The following is a 21,356-nucleotide window of genomic DNA, read 5'->3' on the forward strand; positions in this document are numbered from 1 at the left end:
AGAATAATCCGAGGTCAATGAATTGTTTGACACTAGTTTGCACTGAAAAGACTGTTAGGGGACATCAATACTAAATCCACTATTAAAAGCATACAAAGGATGTGTACTATGTGTTGTGGTTTCATATCAGACAGACCAAAAGACAACATTAAACTTTGATTCATGATTCCTGGACAGTAAGCTAATCTCAGGTAGATATCACTTGAAAAATACTGAGAAAATAGTGTACCATCTGAAGGTGTTAGTGCCTTGGAAAATAGAATATAATTGATTGAATGGAAACCACAAAATATTAAAGTGCTCAAGCCTAATATGGCACTGAAATATCCAGCATGAAACATTTAATTTCTTTAAGCAGAAAATACAGATCAGTTTTTCAACTATTGTCAGAAATTCAATTACTCGATAAACACTAAAAATACTGAAAGCAACATTCAATGTCCAAAGTAAGCAACTTCTTACCGTGTCTGACCAACAAATGAGAGTACCAACATATCATCTGTATCACGAGTGGAATCAGAACGCAATGGCCACAGACCTGAGAAAGGACAAAAACAGACATAATTAATTATGATATCTCATTAACAATTTAAAGCACCTCACAAATATTCAAGGCAAATCAAGCACCATTACAAACACAGCAAAATCCTACAAATGGGTGAGAGGGAGGACACATCAATCTTTTTTTTTAAAAAATACTATAGGCAGATCTGACCAGGTATCTGATCTGAAGGGTAAAACCTTCAATAATGCAGCAATAAGTGTTATCCCAACATCATAAATTGCACAAATATATTTGTGCAAAATTATGCAGGACATAAATTCTGTTTTCCCTAATTTTCTCCCCAACCTTTCAGTTTACTCACTTTAGCTATTGCACAGTTCCAGTGACTTCTGTCATTTCAATAGATTTCCTCTGTGCAAGACTGTAAGAGTTTTACAGCTTTATACAAACTATGACAAAGGCATGCAACTTCAAGATTATTCATCACCACATCCCTAAAAAGTTCATTTCCATTTGAGCCTTACCACCAATTGATCAGAGTTAATCAAAACCACCTGCCAGTGGCTGAGAGCAAATGTTCTCTATGTTGTGGCAAAGCTAAAAGTACCAAAGCGAATAAAATGGATTTAAATTAACTTCACAAATTACATGCACCTGCAGAAAATTGTAGCATTGATAAAGAATTTAAAAATAGGTGCCCAGCCTCAGTAAAACTGCCTAACATTTATTTATTATGAGATTTTCTTTTTAATTTTTGAACTACATACCCTTAATACCAGGAAGATCAATGCTAGCATGTTCATGAATCCCAATTCCATTTCGAATTATTCTTAATGACCCTTCTTTAAATGCTCCCGAACAAGTAACCAGCTGCATTAACAAAGAAAGATGATGTAATCATTAATAAACTCAAAACTGCAAAACTCCGTGACAGTGCATCAGCTTTAAAAGGCAGCAGGAAAAGTCTACTTCAGGGTGTATTATTGCTGGATGAAATTTTGTCACTCTCTTAACCAATGAATAAATCTTCAAACAGCAAGTTTTAAAACAAAAAATATTTTAGGTTCTATACATAACAGCTACTGTGTAGCAGTAGAAGTAGTGGAGGGAATGAATACTTAAGGTGGTGAATGTTGTACCTGGGCTTCTTAAATACTATTGGAGCCATGCTCATCTAAGCATCAAAAAATGCATCCCACTGCATTCTAACTTGTGCCTTGCAAAGGCTTCAGATTCTCCAAATTATGTCAAACGTGACAGAATACTCAGTCACAACTTGATTTGTGACCACAGTATTCATGTTGTTGCTCCAGTTGAGTTCTGGTAAACGGTAACCACCAAGATGTTGAAGATGAGATCTTCGTGACAGTAATGCTGCAAAATGTCAAGAGCATGGAGTGGATCTTCCTGAGCTTCAAGCTTGCAAAATCACTGTACGAATGGACATAATCATATGAAAGACTCTCAACATTAATACACATTGTTTCTGAATGCCATCAAGTGTTGTTTGAAACAGGATCACTGGAAGTAGTGATAAGCAACAGAAAAATCAGCCATCTCTTTGACAAAGCACAAGACTGATATTTACAGACCATGGACAACATTAAAGAAATTAAGGAAGAAGCCCTTCAACATACCTGGCCTTGACCTTGTCTTTCCAGATCTACTACACACATGTCCACAATTGGACCCAAGTTGGTAAAGGTTTCCATACCAGCAACATATGACCCCTGTTCATTGCTATCCACATTTAGCTAAAACAAAAGCAACAGATTTGAAAATGAATGTTTTATTAATATTATTCTCCCTAAGTAGTTACCCAAATAGATGGCATTCAAGAATTCAGATAAGAGTGAAGCAAAAGAATGAATAATCTAAAACAGTTTTATTTTCTGATGCTTCTCACACGACCTGAGTCTATGCATTTTCTCTAAATTAACTAAAACACTTAAACATGCAATGCACTGAATCGTCTCGTCCGGAAATAAAATGAGAAACGTTTTACAATATAGATAATTCTATCCTAACATTTTTCCTACAGTCTCAACTCTCTAATGAGCAAGTACCAGAAGGTCAGAAGAGTATTCACAAGGAGGAAAGTGATATCAGATGGCCAATCATAAGTCAGTACCAAATATATCTAGCAGCCAACCTCAGGTGCTAATATTTCCAGCACAGAGGTCCAGAAGAGAACAAAAATAAAAATACAACTGAGTGGAAAAGAACATTACAAAAGAAGAACTTGTATGTATTACATCTCATTTACAACGTAGATTCACAAACTGGATTATGTATTGTTTACTTCAAATAATCATGTTACCAGTTATGAAAATTTTCCCTTCCCCATCCCATATCAATCTCAAGAGAGCAGAAGGTAGCCTCAACCTTGATTCTTCTCATTTACATTTGTAAAGTGAAATAGTGTCATTTAAATTATTTGGATTCTCAACAACAACAACTCAATGCAATAAGAAAACTACTGAATGCTACAGTACAAACAGGAGATGCTGGAAATCCAGAGCAACACACACAAAATGCTGGAGGAACTCAGCAGGCCAGGCAGCATCAATGGAAAAAAGTACAGACAATGTTTCAGGGTGAAACCCTTCAGCAGGACTGGAGAAAAAGAATTAAGGAATAGATTTGAAAGGTGGGGGGGAGGGAGAGCGAGAAACACCAGGTGATAGGTGAAGCTGGGAGGTGGAGGGGTGAAGCAAAGAGCTAGGAAGTTGATTGGTGAAAGAGACAGAAGGCCATGGAAGAAAGAAGAATGGTGGGGGGAGGGGGAGAACCAGAGGGAGGTGATGGAGATAACATGAGAGGGACAAGGAATGGGAAACTGTCCACAGTAAATGGTTCAATAGCACAAACCAAGTTAAAGTTGTCATTTGTTTAAAATACTCGCAATTAAGGCAATCTAACTATGCCATAATGATTAAAGTTCTCACCTTTACAAGTTGTGAGTCTCCAAGACGAGACCCAACAAATACAACTCCGTTATCCAAGTATGTCAAACATTCTGCAATTGATGTCTGTGGAGGACAACAGGGATTTAGAACATTAGTAACATTTTCACATCAGACGGTACCCAAATCCTGTTTGGGAATTGTCAAAAATGGGGCATTTTTTCAGGGACTATGGAATGGGGCAGCAGGCATTACTACAAACAAGAATCCAGCTTCCAAAAAAACATGTTGAAATGTAAACTACAATCATTAATGAGTTTTTAAATTAAAAGGATTGGTAAGATAAACAAATAATACAGGGCCCAGGCTAATGGCTCAGAGGAAGAGATATGGTTTGTAAACTGACAGGATGTAAGATTGTCTCAGATGCACCATAAAATCATGCTGTATGGAAACAGGCCCTTCGAATGAACTGGTCCATGCCGGCCAAGATGCCGATGCAAGCTAATCCCATTTGTCCATTGACCCACATCTCTCTAAACCTTTCTTATCTGTGTACTTGTCCAAGTGCCTTTTAAATGTTACTATTGTACATGTCTCAATTAATTCTCCCAACTCATTCCATTTCCAAGTAGTTGCCCCTTAGGCTCCTATTAAGTCTTTCCTGTCTCACCTTAAATCCATGGTCTCTAGTTCCTGGTTCCACAACCCTGGGAAAAAACTGAGTACGTTCATCCTTTTTATGTTGCTCATTCAGTTCTATAATAGCACCCTTCACTCTCCTGTGCCCCAATGAATAAAGTCCTAGCCTATTCAAAATCTCTCTATATCTCAGTTCCTTGACACCTGGCAACTTCCTCATGAATCTTCACTGTACTCTGTCCAGCTTAATGGTATCTTTCTTATAGGATGGTGAACAAAATCCCAAATACAACCTTAGTAACACCGCGTACTTAATATTCCAAATCCCATACTCAGTGCCCTCACTGATCAAGACTAGATCTTGCTGTAATTCTTGATAACCATCTTCATGCACCAGCTAAGTTATTCTATCATTTAGCACTTCAAACTCTGTTATAGGGACATTTACTCATCAACAACTGAAATACTTACACCCCCAGAGAGTCTGCCTTCACAATATTATCTGGGTTTTCAGAGCTCAGTAACTTTTAGACCATCCATGTAATTTACTTTGTTCAAGCAAAGGTGTTTAAACATTTAGATATCTTGTCAGTTGCAATATGTTCCCATTGTTAATGTGTATTTCAATGGTACCATTTGTACAATAAAATATTGAAGTAATTGGTGCCTTTGGACCAGTTTCATCTGCAATTATCATTGTTCTTAACAGTGTATTTGATGTATTTGACTCTGGGGGATTCTACAAGAGAATGTCTGCCTGTCATGGGCATCTACTATTATAACTATCACAAGACAGGTGGTAGATATATCTACCACTTTTCCAGAGGTAGATAGATCACCACTGCATCTACAACTTCTCCAGTGGCTTGGTCACTGTGACAACAAATGTTACAGCACAAAATGTTCTACATTCACTCATTGCTGTTATGATGGATTTACTGCTACATAGCCTCAAAGATTACTAAGTTTTTATAACTACCTTATAACAAAACACATACCATTACCAAAATACCAATTTCCTATAAAACCTACAGTCCGTGAGCCAGGACCTGAAATTTGGGCCACTGGTACCATCTGGGGAAAATAATTCTTATAGTGATTTTTGGCAAGGTATACACCCCTAGTGCTGGAAAATGTGTGATAGCATTGCAGCAGTGGTAGCTTCTTCAAATCATTCTTAGACCATGTGAACAACATGGCCACTGACTTGAACCAACAGAAGTTGAACAATCTGCTGCAAAGTCCACTCATAGCTGAGCTGATAACCCTGTTGGCAGACTTTTTGGAACATCTGTCACAACAATGGAGAGCTATCCACATTCTGGATATCATACATTGTTACAGTGGAGAACATAGTACTTGGGACTTCCGCGCGCCTCTCGTGAGGGGGACTGGGAGTTGCACCTCCATGCTATAAGAACCATTATCCCATGGTGCTTTGCCTATGATAAGATGAATTATGCCAGGTACCTGTCCCCTTACTTTACTCAGATGATGAACCTCCTTGTATGAGACCTTCAAGACAGGCCAATTCTCAGTGCAGCTGTCAAGTAACAACCCCTTTGGGCAGATCCCTGTGGACCAGGCTATAGAAGCCACAATGAACAAAGACACACAGCCTCCTGGAGGCACATCACGGTTCAGCCTGAGTGCTGGAGTGATCAAGCGTTACTACATAACAGCTGATCACTGCAGTGCATTCCTGGGGCGGTTAAGGGAGATGGTGCAAGGCAACAAATCAGAGCTTTGTCATGCAGAGCTACAGCGGCCAAGAATCCAGAAAGATAAGTTTCAGCAGTGGTTAGCCTCATACATGAAAGGGTCAACCCATTTGCAGAGAAGCGGGACCTCATTAGCATCTCTAAGGCAAAGGCAGCCTCCGACCTGATGAAGGCATATGAGATCGGTGAGCAATGCTATGCAACCTTCAAGGATGAGAGACTAGAGGAAGACCCAACAGCAAAGAAATTCCATGACCCAATGAAAACCAACAAGCTGAAAACATTCAGTGATATGTGTAAGAAGAGAGAAATGAAATCAAATGGGAGGGCGATCATCTTGAAAGCAGACAGGTTTTTGTTTGGATGCATCATAGTGATGACAGAAGGGTGCGGTCTCTGTATGGAGGATGTCCTTTCTCATCCCCTTGAACCATTGCTCTGGGCCCTGTCCACACCAGAAGGATTGCTGAGAAAGACAAATAAAGCTACTTTAGCCACAACCTTGCAGAAAAATGTAGCAGTAGAAGAGCAACTCCCAGGAAACTCTGCTACAGTGGTTGATGGAATGAACTTGGTCCAAAGAGTGAAAGGTGATCAAATTACTTTCAGAGATGTTGCCACAACAATTCTGGGTTTGGCTCTGAGGGAAGGCAGTCAGAGTAGCAGAATAGATGTTGTGTTCAACATATACAAGGAGAACTCTATTAAGAATAGTGAAAGATCTTTATGGGGTGAAGAGACTGGTCATGAGTTGCAAGGTCCAGGCTCACAGATGGTGAGGCAGTGGAGGAGCTTCCTGACCAAAGTCAGTAACAAAAAGTCTCATTAGCTTCATAGTCCATGAATGGAGGAAGGCAGAGTACAGAGCAAAGCTACAGGAGAAGATTCTGTATGCAACTGTGAATGACAAATGTTACAGAATCACATCTCAAGACAGTGAGGAGGTGCCAGCTCTTGTGTCAACAAGAAGCAGATGGCTGCCTACTTCTCCATGTTGCCCATGCCACAAGAGAGGGATACCAAACAGTGATCTGCTCAGAAGACACAGATGTCTTTGTCATGTTTTTAGCTTTTTGTGACAAGATTGAGGCCCCATTGTTCCAGAAATGTGGCTCTAGAACCCATACAAGGCTTGTAGACATCAGGAAGGTTGCTGCCACTGTTGTCATAGAGGTTTGTAGGGCTCTCATCGGGTTGCACGGATATACAGGATGTGTCACTAAGCGTTTTTGCAGGCAAAAGGAAGAAAAGTGCCCTAAAACTTCTGACCAGCGACAGGGAAACTCAGGACACATTCTTAGAGTTGGGTCAGGAATGGGACCTCTTCCCAGAATTGATGGACAAACTGGAGGCATTTACATGTCTCCTGTATGCCCCAAAAGCATCGACCACCAAGGTCAATGAGCTCAGGTATCACCTTTTCTGTGCCAAAAAAGGTGAAATAGAAAGTCATCAACTCCCACCATACAAGGACTACTTAATAAAATATGCACAGTGAGCCAACTACCAGGCTGGTATATGGAGAAGATGTTTGGAGAAGGACCCACAAGTGCCAAGCCCTGTTGGCAGAGGATGGAAGATGGAGAGAGAAGAGGAAGCTGAACAGTTGGTGGTGCACTGGATGGAAGGCCAGCCAGCACCCGATGCTGTCCTGGATCTACTGGCCTGTAATTGTCCAAAAAAATGTTCACTCCCAAGATGTATGTGTGTTGCCAATGGCCTCAGGGGTACTGACCTGTGTAGACTGGCAGACTGTGAGAACCAGGCATCCACCTCAGAGAGTGTGGAAAGTTCAGATGAAGATGTGGAAGACTTGGAAAATTATTATGATTATTAATAGGTTATGAAAGTATGGAAAACAAAGTAGGGAAAGCTGTCTTTGATTAAATATATTCATTTTACAACCAAATGGAGCCTAGGTTATGACCATGTGGAACCCCACATTTGAATTATTGTACTCTAATTCTATATGTTACAACAAAAGCTTAAGATTGTTTTGATTTGATACAATATGGAAAACAACATGACATTGACAAAACTCCAGAAATCTCTCCAAATAAGGGTTTTTTTTAACCTTTGGGGGGGGGGGTGTAACATTTTCTGCTGTACTGATGTTAATATGGAATATATACAAAAATTACTTATTTGAATTCCTGAATAAATTCTCGACAAATCGATGTGATTATATGTGTCCTAGGGTTTCTACTGACTTTTCCAAAATAAACAACAAATATTTTTCTAAAAATGAAAGGATTCACTCTACTGAAATTGGGCATTGTACTGTGAGTCCCACCAATGACATACCGTAGATTCCAGACTACAGAGCGCACCTGATTAAAAGCCGCACGCTCTAATTTTAGAAAGAAAATCAATTTTGTACTTGTACAAGCCGCACCGGATTTTAAGCCGCAGGTGTCCCACGTTGTAATATGAGATTATTTACACAGAAAGATATTACACGTGAAGATTTTTTAACTTTTAATTAAATCCGTATGGTAACATAAACAAATATATATTGCAAATGCTTTTTTTCGAACAGTGCCTTTAACACAGCTACTTTTAAATATACATACGTATCAGTAACACACAAATTACGTTGCGTATACTTTTTTACTGAACAGTGCACGAACAACATTCCAATATCTCCTAATGACTGGTAAAAAAAATATATATACTGCAGCAGTCCAGCCTTTCGAAACCCACTGGTGATGGTGGATGTTGTGACACGGCTCCACGCATTTAGGATCCACTGGCAGACTTGAGTTAAAGATGCTCTTCGCATGAATCCTGTTTTGGTAAAGGATTTCTCGCCGCTCCATCCAAGCCTCCCACTCAACGCGCAGCGCCACTTTAAATGCCCGGTTCACGCTGATGTCCAGTGGCTGCAAATACTTTGTGGTGCCCCCAGGAATCACAGCTGGAATTGAGTTTGTACTCTTGATGGCAGCTTTCACTGAACTTTCATTGTCAGCCGCTTAAAAAATCACCATCGGTGGAAGCTTTAGTCCGGATGCTGTGCAGCTCAGAACACAAGTAAAATGCGTTCTCTTATGGCCACTTATTTTCAGTGTGATGGACGGTTACCTTTTTTATTAACAGTCCGAGTGAGAGGCAGGTCAAACGTCAAAGGTACTTCATCCATATTTATGATATCATCTGGCCCGATGGAATTCTCCGCTATCTTTGTTTGAGTGAATGTGCGGAAGTTAGCAAGCTTTTCCTCGTGGTCGGGAGGGAGCTGCTGACACAAAGTCGTGCGTACCCTGACGGACAGGCCTTTTCGTCTCATAATTCTAAAACACCACGATGGCCCACCTCTAAAATCTTCGATTTTCATTTTGGTGGTGATTGCTTTAGCCTTCAGTCTGATCTGCACGGTGGAAACACCGCGGCCGCCTGCTCTCTGTGTGTTAACCCAGTCTTCAAGAAATTTTTCAAGTTCGGGCCATCTGCTATGATTACCTCTGAAAGCTTTTGTCGTCTTTTTGCATTGACTCAGTTCTTCACGCTGGCGTCTCCACCGTCTCACCATCTTTTCATTTATGCCAAGATTATTTGCAGCAGCTCAATTTCCTTCTTCAACCGCCAGATTGATCGCCTTTAACTTAAAAGCTGCATCATATGCTTTTCTTCGAGTGTTTTCCATGTTGATGAGGGTGAGTACAAATGACTGATTTACAATAATTTAATTGTGAAAGTGCGCTTGATTTATCGTACAATTTCATTGGACCTCTGTGAACTACTCATCAATTTTATTGGTCTACTGTTACGAAGCAAAATGTTTTTGGCGGCATGAAAAAAAAACATGCATTAGCCGCACCGTAGTACAGGCCGCAGTGTTCAAAGCGTGGGGAAAAAAGTAGTGGCTTATAGTCCGGAATTTACGGTAGTTTTCAATGTAGAATTTTATAACAACATTTGATGAAAAGTGCTTGAACTCAGCTATCATTGAGGCAAATTTCAATGTTGAGGGATCACTGATGACAAAATACCATTAGGTTGAATATATCTGTTGTACTTTACATTAGCCACTTCTCAGAAACGCTTATTTTAGGGTAGTGTTATAAAATGCATGATAGCACACAAAGCTACCACTGGTGCAATGCTATCACATATTGTCTAACTCTAGAGATGTACACCTTGCCAAAAATCACTGAGCATTATTCCCCTCAGATGGTACCGACCAACCCTACTGGATCACGGACCATTAGGATAGAAATTCATTTTGCCGGGTGGATGAAGGCTCAATCTGACTCAAACTGTGACATAGAGCTACGTTTTTATCAGCTTTCCAAGGTGATACAGGGGAGCCAAATGAACAGTACTGAGCTCTCAGCTATCCCTGATACAAGTGATCTTGATGAAAGGTGAGACTGCAACCTATCAAACTACTGGATGAGGCATGCCTAGATAGAAAAGTGGTAAAACAGAGCCAAATAATCTCCAAAATAACATGGATAGATAAAACAAGTGGAAGAAGATGGTATGACGGAGTATAACATGGAGTAACTTGAAATTATTCATTCTGAAAGAATGAGGCCAAAATAACACACAATGCAAATGTTAACCCATTTATTATGAAATAGTTTTCTTTGTTAATGGAAAAATCCCACACGAATATGCGAAATTGCTAATACTGCCATCAGCAATTAGAATTTGATAAAATCAGATATTCATTAAAAAAAGGCAACTCCATATTGCTAACCTCTCCCAGGAGTTCAACTCGAAGATCTTTGACAGTGATGTTCCCATCCATTTGTTCCTCCCTCTCCAGTAACAGCATAAACAAACGTCCCTCCATATCTCCCAACAAGTAACGTGAACCATTGGGATCCACACGATTATGGCAAACAATTGTGCTTTGCTGACAAGAAAGAAGAAAAAAATGATAATTAAATGTATTTGCATTCAAAAGTAATGACTTTCTTTTAAGAAACTAGATTTATTAGCAGCTATCCATTTCCAGTTATAATTCAACAGCTTTTAACTAAAGGGAAATAGTGACAGCTATGTTATTGTCTCAATAATGTAATGATTAATCTAAATTAAGATTGCTTTTATTTTTGATTTCCAGGGCCTGCAGGTTTTTTTTTCCTTTTCACTAGTTATGCACAACCCTTCTGCTCATCCCAAAACTTTAAATTGTTCTCAACAGTCCCACTGAACAGAAATTTGCAACTCAAATACATCACCCTAGTTTCTTGAAGATCAAAATTCTCTCTGTTACAACTTGCAGAATTTAAGAGGTATGTTTTGCATAATTTAAAAACATTAAGAACATATCAACAATTACAATTTATTACATTTAAGTGTCTTAAGTTCCTTATCCAAAGTCAAAATATTAAACTAATATCAAACATAACATTTATATCATAATTTATAAAAACTTCTATGTGTTGTGGATTCTTCTTTTTCAGGTAATGTAAGACACAACTATAGATTAGCAAGGCAGAACAATGAGCATATTAAATGCATACTCCTAATACCTGGTAATATTCAAGACATATGGCGTCTTTATCACAACTGGATGTGACATAAATTGCTACGTGGTCCCTCAAAATCAGATTTCTGAAATGTTTTTAATATCAGTTATTTTAATTTTACCTCCAAACCCAGCATTTGTTCTCAAAACTCTCCTGCTTTTCAAGAAAATAGAACTTTAATTTCTTGGAAACATTTCCTGACCTCAAAGTACTTTACAATCAATGACCATATCCATATGATTTTGTTGGTTTTACTGCTAAAGTGTGCTCAGCAAAAAATCAGAAACTCAGATTAATTATCAAATAGTTAGTTTCAAATGTTGCTAGTGAAGCATAAGTAACGAGCAGTACTTTTACTTTCACTGGTACCACAGGTTCTTCTACGTACATTCACTTAAACAGAATGTCAAATAAGGGATGTCAAACAATGAAAATTTAATATTGAATTGAAAGTCAAGATAGGTGGTATAATCAAATCTTTTCAGAGAGCCTTGAAACTATGATGTTCTAACAAAGTTAACTGTACTATGAATAAACTAGCAATTGAAAACTCAAAGGCTTAGTATTAGAAATACCCCCACAACATAAACCATGCAATGCCATAAAAGCTATGTTGACTTGTTCAGGATTGAAATGGACTAAAAAACAAATGACAAGTCTGCCTTCACCGAATCATGTTCCATCTTAGTTAACATTGTAAATCATATAGCCTTTCTTCATGACATGGCCACGGAGAAATTAAAAATAGAGATGAAGCTCAAATCTCCAAATAACACATGTTGTGCAAGTAACAATAAATATTGATGCCAAATAACTTTGCTAAAATGAAAAGTCAGCCAGAAAACGATCCTCTTTTCCACTGAGTTTTTTTAAATGTTTAAGAAATAACAAATGTACAATTCTAATGAAAACTGGAAACAGAGTGCATAAGATAAATTAAGCCATGCTTAAGAAATCAAAGACTCCAAACACGTTTCCAAAGATCTTCCACTGCTACATGTAAATTTCTATAACTTCCTACCTTGATAGCTGGAGGTGCAATCGCCAGATATTTGTCTCCATTGTGGTATGTGATGGATTCCTGACCTATGATCAGTGCTCCTCCAAATGGCTCTGGAACTGAACAAAAATCACATCTATGCCAATTATAACTCTATGCAACTGTACTTTGCACTTCACTTCTGTTAAAAATAATCTGGTTTAGCTTAACCTCTAAGGGATCCTGGTAATGAAGGATAATCAGCTTTTAAAGAAAATTAAACAGCCTTTGGCTTTGAAATGAAGAAATTGAAAAAAGAAAGAAAGATGTATGTGCTGTCTTTACGACAGTTATTTAGTTTATAATATTTTCGCTTAGTAATTCATTCAATAGTATTTTCTAGTTAGAATTAGAAGTGTTTAAAGTATATTCATTGCATGTAAAATATATCGGCATGCGATGATGTCACATCCGGTTTCGCCGCGTCTTGTGGGAAAACACCGGTTTGAAATTAGCGCGAGGGTGGGGGCTTTCCACGAGGCTCACCTGAGCAGAAGTTGTTTTGCAGGCATGAGAAATCACAGTGAGAGCAACGCTGTAAGTTAATAGATAATCGATATATTGAACTAAGATGTTAATGCCGATCCTGTTAGAAGTAACGACGGTAGATAATGTTTATGCTTTCGTTAGTTAAAGAGTCGCGGATAGTTTGCATGGAAGTGTATTTAAAGTAGTCAATGGAGCAGGTAAACTCTCCCTGTATACTGCACCTTAGTGTAATGTAGTTATAGTCACCTTTGCAAGTATTTACACTTGAAATGTGATATTAAGGAAGGAACAAATACTGTATCAATCTTGTATTGTTTTATCAACAGTTTTCACCATATGTTAATGTGAAGAGTGAACAGTAAATGGTTAATCTTACTGCGATCTGGTTTCATTGACTGTGGTTTATCTCGACGTTAAATTCGACGTTATTGTTACACGCGAAGGAGAACGTTACAATGTATTTATATTACATTTTTCACATCCCTTTCAGGATTTCTTCTGCACTTGATACATTTTAAATGCAGTTCCATTGCAAGAAACACAACAGCAGTTAACTTTCACAAAAAACAAGCATTCATAACCTTGAAGACTTGATAAATACTAGTCAGAGCTCTGGGCAGAACTCAAATAGTGCATGGGTACCTTTTGCATCTACCTCAGAAAGCAGCCCATGGCTTAAGTTTCTTAGCGCTTTCAACAGATAGCAGATACTTCAGTCATGAACTAAGGTATCAACCTTGATTTATGAGCTTGATTCTCTCGAACTGGGGTTCCCAACCTTTTTTATGCCTTTTTCAATTCCATTAAGCAAAGGGGTCCATGGACCCCAGGTTGGGAACCCCTGCTCCAGAGTAAAACATGAACCCAAATCAAAGTGCAAAGTGTTAACAAGAGCTACTTTTGATTATAAAAGTTGCCAACAGCTTTGAAGGTGAAAACACTTTACAACTTAAGATGCCTATAATTCAGAAGGATTTCATATTTCATCCCAATCATTTGCATTTCTCCATCTTAGATCAAGAAAAAAAAAATCAACCAGGACTACCACCCCATAGCAACACACACAAAATGCTGATGTAGGGTAACATCTAGTGACAATTATGAAAAAGCATATTAAGTTTAATTGAAACTGAAAATAAACTTTGTTACATCATTTGTGATTGACTAGGCTGTCTGTACAATTTGCTGAGAACACTATGAAAAATTATAGTACCCTTTTTTGCAGTTGTCCCCAATTGATTCACCACACTACCAAATAACCACACTAATTTTTATTTCAAGGTCTCCTAGATATCAGTGGTTAGCACAAATAACTCATCACTGCTTTATTTTGTAAAAAAGAGATACCTACCTGCAATGACCATTGATGCTTCAGCTTCCACATTTTCCTGCTTCCAGGGTCCCTTGTTAAATTCCTTTTCTCTCAAAGATACTTCATATGTCTTTACGTGGCGGCCCTGAGGATCCTAAAAAAGAGAACAACTTAAAGTGGAAGCTTACAATGCAGCAACAAATTGGCATATCCCCAATAATTATGTTCCAAAGCCTGAGGACAAGGTCATTCTCATTCTTATACATCACAATTTTTAACAACATTGGGAAGGAGTAACCTCAGGAGTTAGATAATGAAATACTGGGGTACCATTTGGATCAACTGGATGAGAATATTGTTCATCTTTTATGAAGCACAGTGGGATACTGAACCAAAAAATGAAGAAGCCATAAAAGGACCTGATACTGACATCAAATTTCTTCTTTAAACCTCAAGTACAAGTCAAACTGAATGAAGGCAAAGCACTATATTCTGTGGGAAATATATTCTTCACCTCAAGGGCAGCACCTCTTACAGGACCTACAAGACATTATTTCCCCATCAGCCATCAGTGTACATCCATCAACCAGTTAATTGAAAACTCAGCAGTCTTGTGTTGGGGCCAAGCTGAGGATTCCCTTATTGTCATAAACTTTGCAGCTGCAGTTATGAGAAAACTGTAAATTTCACAAAGTGAATATTTAGAGCTACTACAGAAGTACTCACTTTCACAATTAACCATGGAAAACCAGAAGTTGTTCTCAATGACTCCCTGCTTCTCAGATTACTGAGATCAGTAAATTTTCAGAAATCAGTGATCAGACAAGAATATTTACAAACAATTATTACAACAAAATGTTAATGTTCTACTTTCAGGGATAAATGGGATTTTAATAGTGCACTAATCTCTTTGGCCGTTACAAGCTAGTTGTAAACACTTAAGATTGTAATAACAACAAATAATCTGGAAATTATACTGACATTTACACTATTTTTACTTTTCTCTCATTTACATTAATCTACTACTGTCTAATCTTTATTTCAGGAAGATAAAATATTTAACATGCTGACTGAAAATTATGCTTTATATCTTCTGATTTGCTCTCCATCAGAAGTAGCAGGCTGCTCACCAAGCTTGATTACAGATTGACAGGGATATGGATAGTTTTCATTAGCAACAGCTACTTTGCAGATGACCACAAAAGCCAATCCATTACTAATAGGCACAAAGAAAGAATATTTATTGCCAATTTATATGTCATGCAAGCTTTTGTTTTCACAGCTTTCTTATATCATTATAACAAAAATTTACTCACATATGCCGGCATTCCTTTTGTGTTCAGGTTCCTATCTAACTTACCGAATCTCTATGTCACATCAAATTCTGATTTCTTACCTGATAGACAAAGCAAATGGTTGGGACCTGACAGCCATACAGAAACTTCACATCAATTACATGGAGCTCTTCCAGACGGATATTAAATGCCTTCAACTCTTTGTTGTCTCTATCTAAAGGGATCACCTTGAAGAGCCCATCATATAGTCTGAGACCTATCATGCGACACTCAGGGTCCACAATACCTATTATTCCTGTCTCAGAAGGGCGGCCAATACGATCCTGAAAACAACACAAAAGGTATGTTTATATCATTTATAGACTGAAAACCAGATGTTAAATTGTGCAATGGCTGCTAAAGTGGATTATTAAAACTTCTGGCACCAATGATCCAGAAAGTTCAGATTAAAAGGTCATCAATTACAAATGTCATATATGCTCTGACTAATCAACTGTTGAATAGAAAATTCAATTTACCTGTACATTTCCATGGGCCCTTGTGATAATATCAATGTTTTCTCCATTCTGTTTATATTCCAGAATGCAGGCATTGTATTTTGCAGTCAGGATGAAAAGCAGATCCTTACCTTCTCCCTGTTTCAAGGCAGAAAGAAAATTGTCTCCCTATTATATATTCTCTTCACTAATATGTGAACAAAATAAACATTCTTCATTTAAGGGAGCAGAAAATCTGCACAGATTCCATTACTAACTAAGCAGTGAGTATCAAGAGATGTACAACAAGAGGAAACTATACACTTTAAAACTCATATATGCAAGTGCCTTACGTTTGTAGGGTTTAGGGTTTGTACCCATTAGCAAATCTAAGATCCCAAGGTTCATTCTCTGCTTGTCAAATTTGTCATCTTCAATAGGGATATAAATAACACAGTACAAGCAACATTATCACTAAAAACTGGTAGAGATGGGGGAGAGAAAGGAAAAAAAATCAGCCAGCATTCCCACTCCAGTATTCACTGTCTCCAGCTAAAAGAATGTATTTCACCATCAGTTTTGGGCCATGTTGTGATAGTAATGCTTACCAACATTTCTTATTAAACAAACATGAATTATGATAAGGCACAGGCCCCTCGAGATCATCTCAACATTTAGTAAGGTCACACCTACTCTGACTGCAATCTCAACTCTGCATTCCACTCACTGTAACCTTTCACCCTTACTTATCTACTTCTACATTGAAAATGTTTGAAATCTTTGCTTTCGCTCATTTGTGTGGAAGACAGTTCCAAAGATATGTGGTAAAAGAAAATGTGCATTATTTTATTTGAGAATGAGCACTTATTTGAGCAGTATCTGTTAGATCTAGATTGTCTTTGACAGAAAAAAATATCAAAGAGGACCTTATATTTCACTCAAGTACTATCTCAGTCTTCTGAACTCCAGCAGACAAGCCTAGCCTGTTCATTCACCTTCACAGATAATAGTCTTTGAAGTATGCTGAGATCTGCTTCCAATGCATTAATATCATTTTCTAAATAAAGAGACCTATATTAGTACACAAAACAAGATCTCAATAATTATTTATGCAATCAAACACAGCTTCCAATCTTTTGTATTCAATTTCCCCAAGCCATAAGTGTTTTTTCATAATTTAGCTTTCACGATTAGTTGCTATAAATACAACAATGGCACCCTAACAAGAGTGGTGAACCTATGGTACATATGCCTAAGATGACACAATAATGAAGGAACTCAACAGATCAGTCAACATTTTTGGAAAGGAATAAACAGTTTCAGGCTGAGATCGTTCATCAGCACTGTAAAAAAAGGGGGGAAGATACAAGAATAAGGCGGCGATGGAGGGGAAAGAATGCAAGCAGAAATGACAGGAGAAGCAAGGTGGGTGGGTGAGTGGGTGGGGGTCTGCAGTCCTTTACCTTTTCTACCTATCACCTCCTAACTTCTTACTTCATCCCCCTTCCCTTACTCATCTGGCCTTTTTTGCTAATTGCTAATTGATCTGATGAGTTCCTTCAGTATTTTGTGTGTGCTGCCTTGGATTTCCAACATCTATTGAATCTCATGGGTAGAAATGACATTATTTTTCAAATTTTTTAGAAGATTAGAAGCATAAAAGTTTAAACAAGTTTTCTAAGCTTCATTTATTTCAATCTTTCTCCATTATATTAATAGTAAAACAATGAATAAAATAAGCAACAGAACTCATCCCTTTTCCTTAAAAAAAAATCCATTATTGCTATCCATTCATTAATCAATGATAATCTCTGCTTAAAAGTACCATGGCACGTGAAAGAATTCTTTTTAAGAAGATTATTGCCAGTTGGGGAACCATGCTCTTAAAAAGGTTCACTACCCCTGTCTACAGTATCCTGATCACTCTGCCTCATGGTGCTCTACAAGTTCTCACCCTTTGGGTGATATTGTGGCGACCCATTTCCTGGCACTTCCGAACCGGCTCACAATTAGATAGCCTACAGGGGTTTGCGAGCACAGAGCTTTGGAGCCTCTGCGCCACGGGGGGCAGGTTGAGGGAGGCTTAAAAGTGAGGCTGAGGATTTCGAATAAAGTTTTTCCTTCGACTGCAGTTACCGACTCCGTGTCGTAATTTTAGCGCTGCGTGTAGCACATCGCTATAATATGCTTCTTTTTTCTGACAAAATAGACAATTTCTGCCAGTTCTTTGTCCACTGACTAAACCTTACTAAAATCTACTTTGTAAACACTTTGTATCTTCTTCACAATTTGTTTTCCAACTCACCTTTGCATTGTCAAAGTTAACAAATATACTTTTGGTGCCTTTATTCCAAGGCACTTACAAAAGCCATTAGCACAATTGTACACCATTCATTTGCGAGGTATGATGAGGGAATATGAAAGGTTATAAAGGATATGGGCAAAACACAGGCAAATGAGACTTAATCAGGAAGGCACTTGGGTCGGTGTGGACTAGCTGGGACAAAGGGCCTATTTCCATGCTGTATAATTCTATGACTCTAAGCACATCAAAATATTCAAATAAATTCTTATAAGCAAGATACCAAAGCATAAGCAGCAGTTTCAAAATAGAAAGAAATGCATCTTACACATATCAGCAAATTACTATTCATACCTAATGCATCACTGCACAGCATACCTTTGGTCGGAAGAGTTCCATTACAGCTATCTTGCCATACATGCCTACTTCTTTAACAGGGCGCAAACCTTCTGGAGTCACCACATAAATCTCCAACCTTGTGTTCTTGGCAATCAACAGATTCAAATCATCGGCTGAGGTGAAATGACCTACAGCAAAAAAAAACCATACTTTTATCTTTTATTTCAATATAGGTTTGGACCCTGTGAATTGTCATGACAATTGGTCTTCTTGAACTGCTGAAATTTATTTAGTGAAGGGAATAACCACAGTGTTGTTCAACAGGGAGATCTAGGAAATCTGACCAAGCAGTCACCATATGATTGTTTTTAATTCTTCCAAGCAAAAATTAATTCATTGAAGATATATCTACATCTAAAGACTATTTTTCCAAAGGATTTTAATTTGAAGAAATGGGTTACTGAGAAAATTTACAAATATGTTGCCAAGACTTGAGAACCTGATTTATAGGGAAAGGTTGAATAGGTTGGGAGTTTATTCCCTGGAGTAAAGGAGAATGAGGGGAAATTTCATAGAGGTATATAAAATTATGAGTGGGCTAGATAGGGTAAATGCAAGCAACTGAAGTTGGGTAACACTAGATCTAGAAGTCATGAATTAAGGGAGAAAAGTGAATTGTTTTAAGGGGAATTTCTTCACTCAGTGAGTGGTGAAAGTGTGGAACAAGATGCCAGAGGAAGTGGTGAATACAGGTTTGATTTCAACATTTAAAAGAAGTTTGTATAAGTATGTGGATGGGAGTAGTATAGGGGGTATGGACCAGGTGCAGTTCAATGGGACTAGGCACAATAACAGTTCAGCACAGATTAGATGGGTCTGTGCTGTAGTGCTCCATGGCTCTATGATAAGGTACAGGGGAAATGTTAAAATTTCTGAATAATCTTCAAAAAGTTTATTGTTATTTTATCTATTTGGAAATAAATAACCAGGGAGTAACCATATAAATTTACTGAAGGTATCTTTAATAAACTCGAAGTATTAGACACAAACTATGATGGAAATCTAAATAAATACTGATACCGGCCACCCATAAATGTAGAGTATCTACAATGGAATAAAACTAGCCAAGATGGCGGCGTGACGCAGCTTGCAGCGACCACTCCGGAGCTGATAGCTGTTATTTGTTAAGCAGGGTGCCATGCACAATCCTAATCTGATAAAACACAGACGCGGGAGCATGGAGGAACATCTGGAAATCTTCAGGAAGGCCCTCTCCATTGCTGCTGCTGCTGTGAGGTCCAGGTCTCTGCTGAGAACAGGCCCCCAGGCCTCGGGGTCACGTTGCCGATGGCCGTTGGCGGGGGCGTCTTAATACGCTCGGTAGAGGATGGTGCTCGGAGAAGCTAAGCCAGAGGGGATGGTCGGAAGCTTGGAGGTTCGACGGACTCGGAGTCTCCTGCAGTCGGGACACTTTCACTGTGTGCTGCGTCTATGAGGCTGGGTCCGACGGAGCTTTCATTGTGTGCTGCATCTGCGAGACTGAGTCCAGTGGCGCCGTGGAAGTCCATAGTGGGGGTATTCGGGTATTCCCTTCTGCCGCCTGCGTGGGATGAGGAGTCTATCGGGACCCCGAGGACTTGCAGAAACTGTGTGGCGATAGTCTTTTAACATCTTTGGACTATTTTTACTGTGCCCATGGTCTGTTTTTTTTAAATCAATTATGCTATTGTTTGCACTGTTGTAACTATGTAGTTTTGTGCAGGTCTTGTAGCTTTAGTTTTTGGTCTTGTTTTGTCTGGTGGATTTGGAGCTCCTTTCCGGGGAACGCACTAAGATGGTAGCGCGATATTAATTCGCAATAGCCTCTCCGGACTCTGGACTGAGGATTGCCAAATGTTATGTGGATTTTCTGGTGTAGTCTGTTTTGTCATGTGCTTTTATGATATCATTCTGGAGGAACGTTGTCTTATTTTTTTTTAACTGCATTGCATTAATGGTTTCTAAATGACAATAAACTGAAACTGAACTGATTTTCCAACTGTCCTACAGAAATGAAAATAATCAATGGATGAATAAATAAAAAGACAGTTCTCAAAGCAAAATCTTAAGAGTCCAGAGTTCAACTTCTCTGCTCTCTGACACTTCCAATGACCCTTCCCTGAATGTCTCAAAACACAGCATTCCAGGAGCCTACTGACATTTATTCTGTGGACTAAATGGAAATTGACTAGACGCTGTTATCAATTGCTCTTGTTGCAATTAAAAATACTTTGTTGAAGATCTTCAGTCTGCAACTAAATCACTTTTAACTTTCCATTCACAATATTCCTGCAACTACTCAAACATACTCGCATCTCTGCCCTGCTCAAATCCTCCTATTCCCAGCTCTCATTTGTATGATCCGTCTCATCATATGGATGAGAGCTAGGTGGTGGCATTATCATGCAATACAAAAATAATTCCTGGCTTTAGTACTGTTTTAAAATCCTCTGCATCTTAACCTTCAAGGGTAAATATTTCTACTTCTTTAACACCAAGGGATGCAAACTTCAATCAGTTTGGCACTCAATTGTTTGGACATTTTATAAAACACTCAGTCCATTGCCATGCTACCAAAATTATTTTCAAGTTCAAGATTTTTCTCAATCAACAGTACACCTGTATACTGCCAAACAAGTCAACTTTCCTTTGGACCAAGGTGCACAAACAACACAGTACAAAAACCTAAGACACATAACACGAAGTAGTATTACCACAAATAAATTTACATACAATAATGTGCACATACAATGCAAGTTAAAAAGTAAACAGAATAATTGTACTGGTACTTCATACAGATAGGTGCTG

At 38.4% G+C, this 21,356-nt stretch overlaps 1 protein-coding gene across 2 annotated transcripts in view; it reads right to left on the minus strand.

Annotated features, from left to right (window-relative positions):
- ddb1 (damage-specific DNA binding protein 1) overlaps positions 1-21,356 on the minus strand; it is a 78,848-nt gene that overhangs the window by 53,766 nt on the left and 3,726 nt on the right. For both annotated transcript variants that reach the window (XM_059975596.1, XM_059975597.1), the window contains exons 2-11: positions 18,549-18,697; positions 15,911-16,027; positions 15,494-15,715; positions 14,137-14,251; positions 12,279-12,376; positions 10,480-10,638; positions 3,454-3,537; positions 2,143-2,259; positions 1,273-1,375; positions 463-538 (exon numbers count right to left, since the gene is read on the minus strand). In XM_059975596.1, the coding sequence (XP_059831579.1) occupies positions 463-538; positions 1,273-1,375; positions 2,143-2,259; positions 3,454-3,537; positions 10,480-10,638; positions 12,279-12,376; positions 14,137-14,251; positions 15,494-15,715; positions 15,911-16,027; positions 18,549-18,697 (1,240 nt within the window). The remainder of the gene's footprint in view (positions 1-462; positions 539-1,272; positions 1,376-2,142; positions 2,260-3,453; positions 3,538-10,479; positions 10,639-12,278; positions 12,377-14,136; positions 14,252-15,493; positions 15,716-15,910; positions 16,028-18,548; positions 18,698-21,356) is intronic.

Source organism: Hypanus sabinus, chromosome 7 (genome assembly GCF_030144855.1).
Source record: "Hypanus sabinus isolate sHypSab1 chromosome 7, sHypSab1.hap1, whole genome shotgun sequence".
NCBI classification, from domain to species: Eukaryota; Metazoa; Chordata; class Chondrichthyes; order Myliobatiformes; family Dasyatidae; genus Hypanus; species Hypanus sabinus.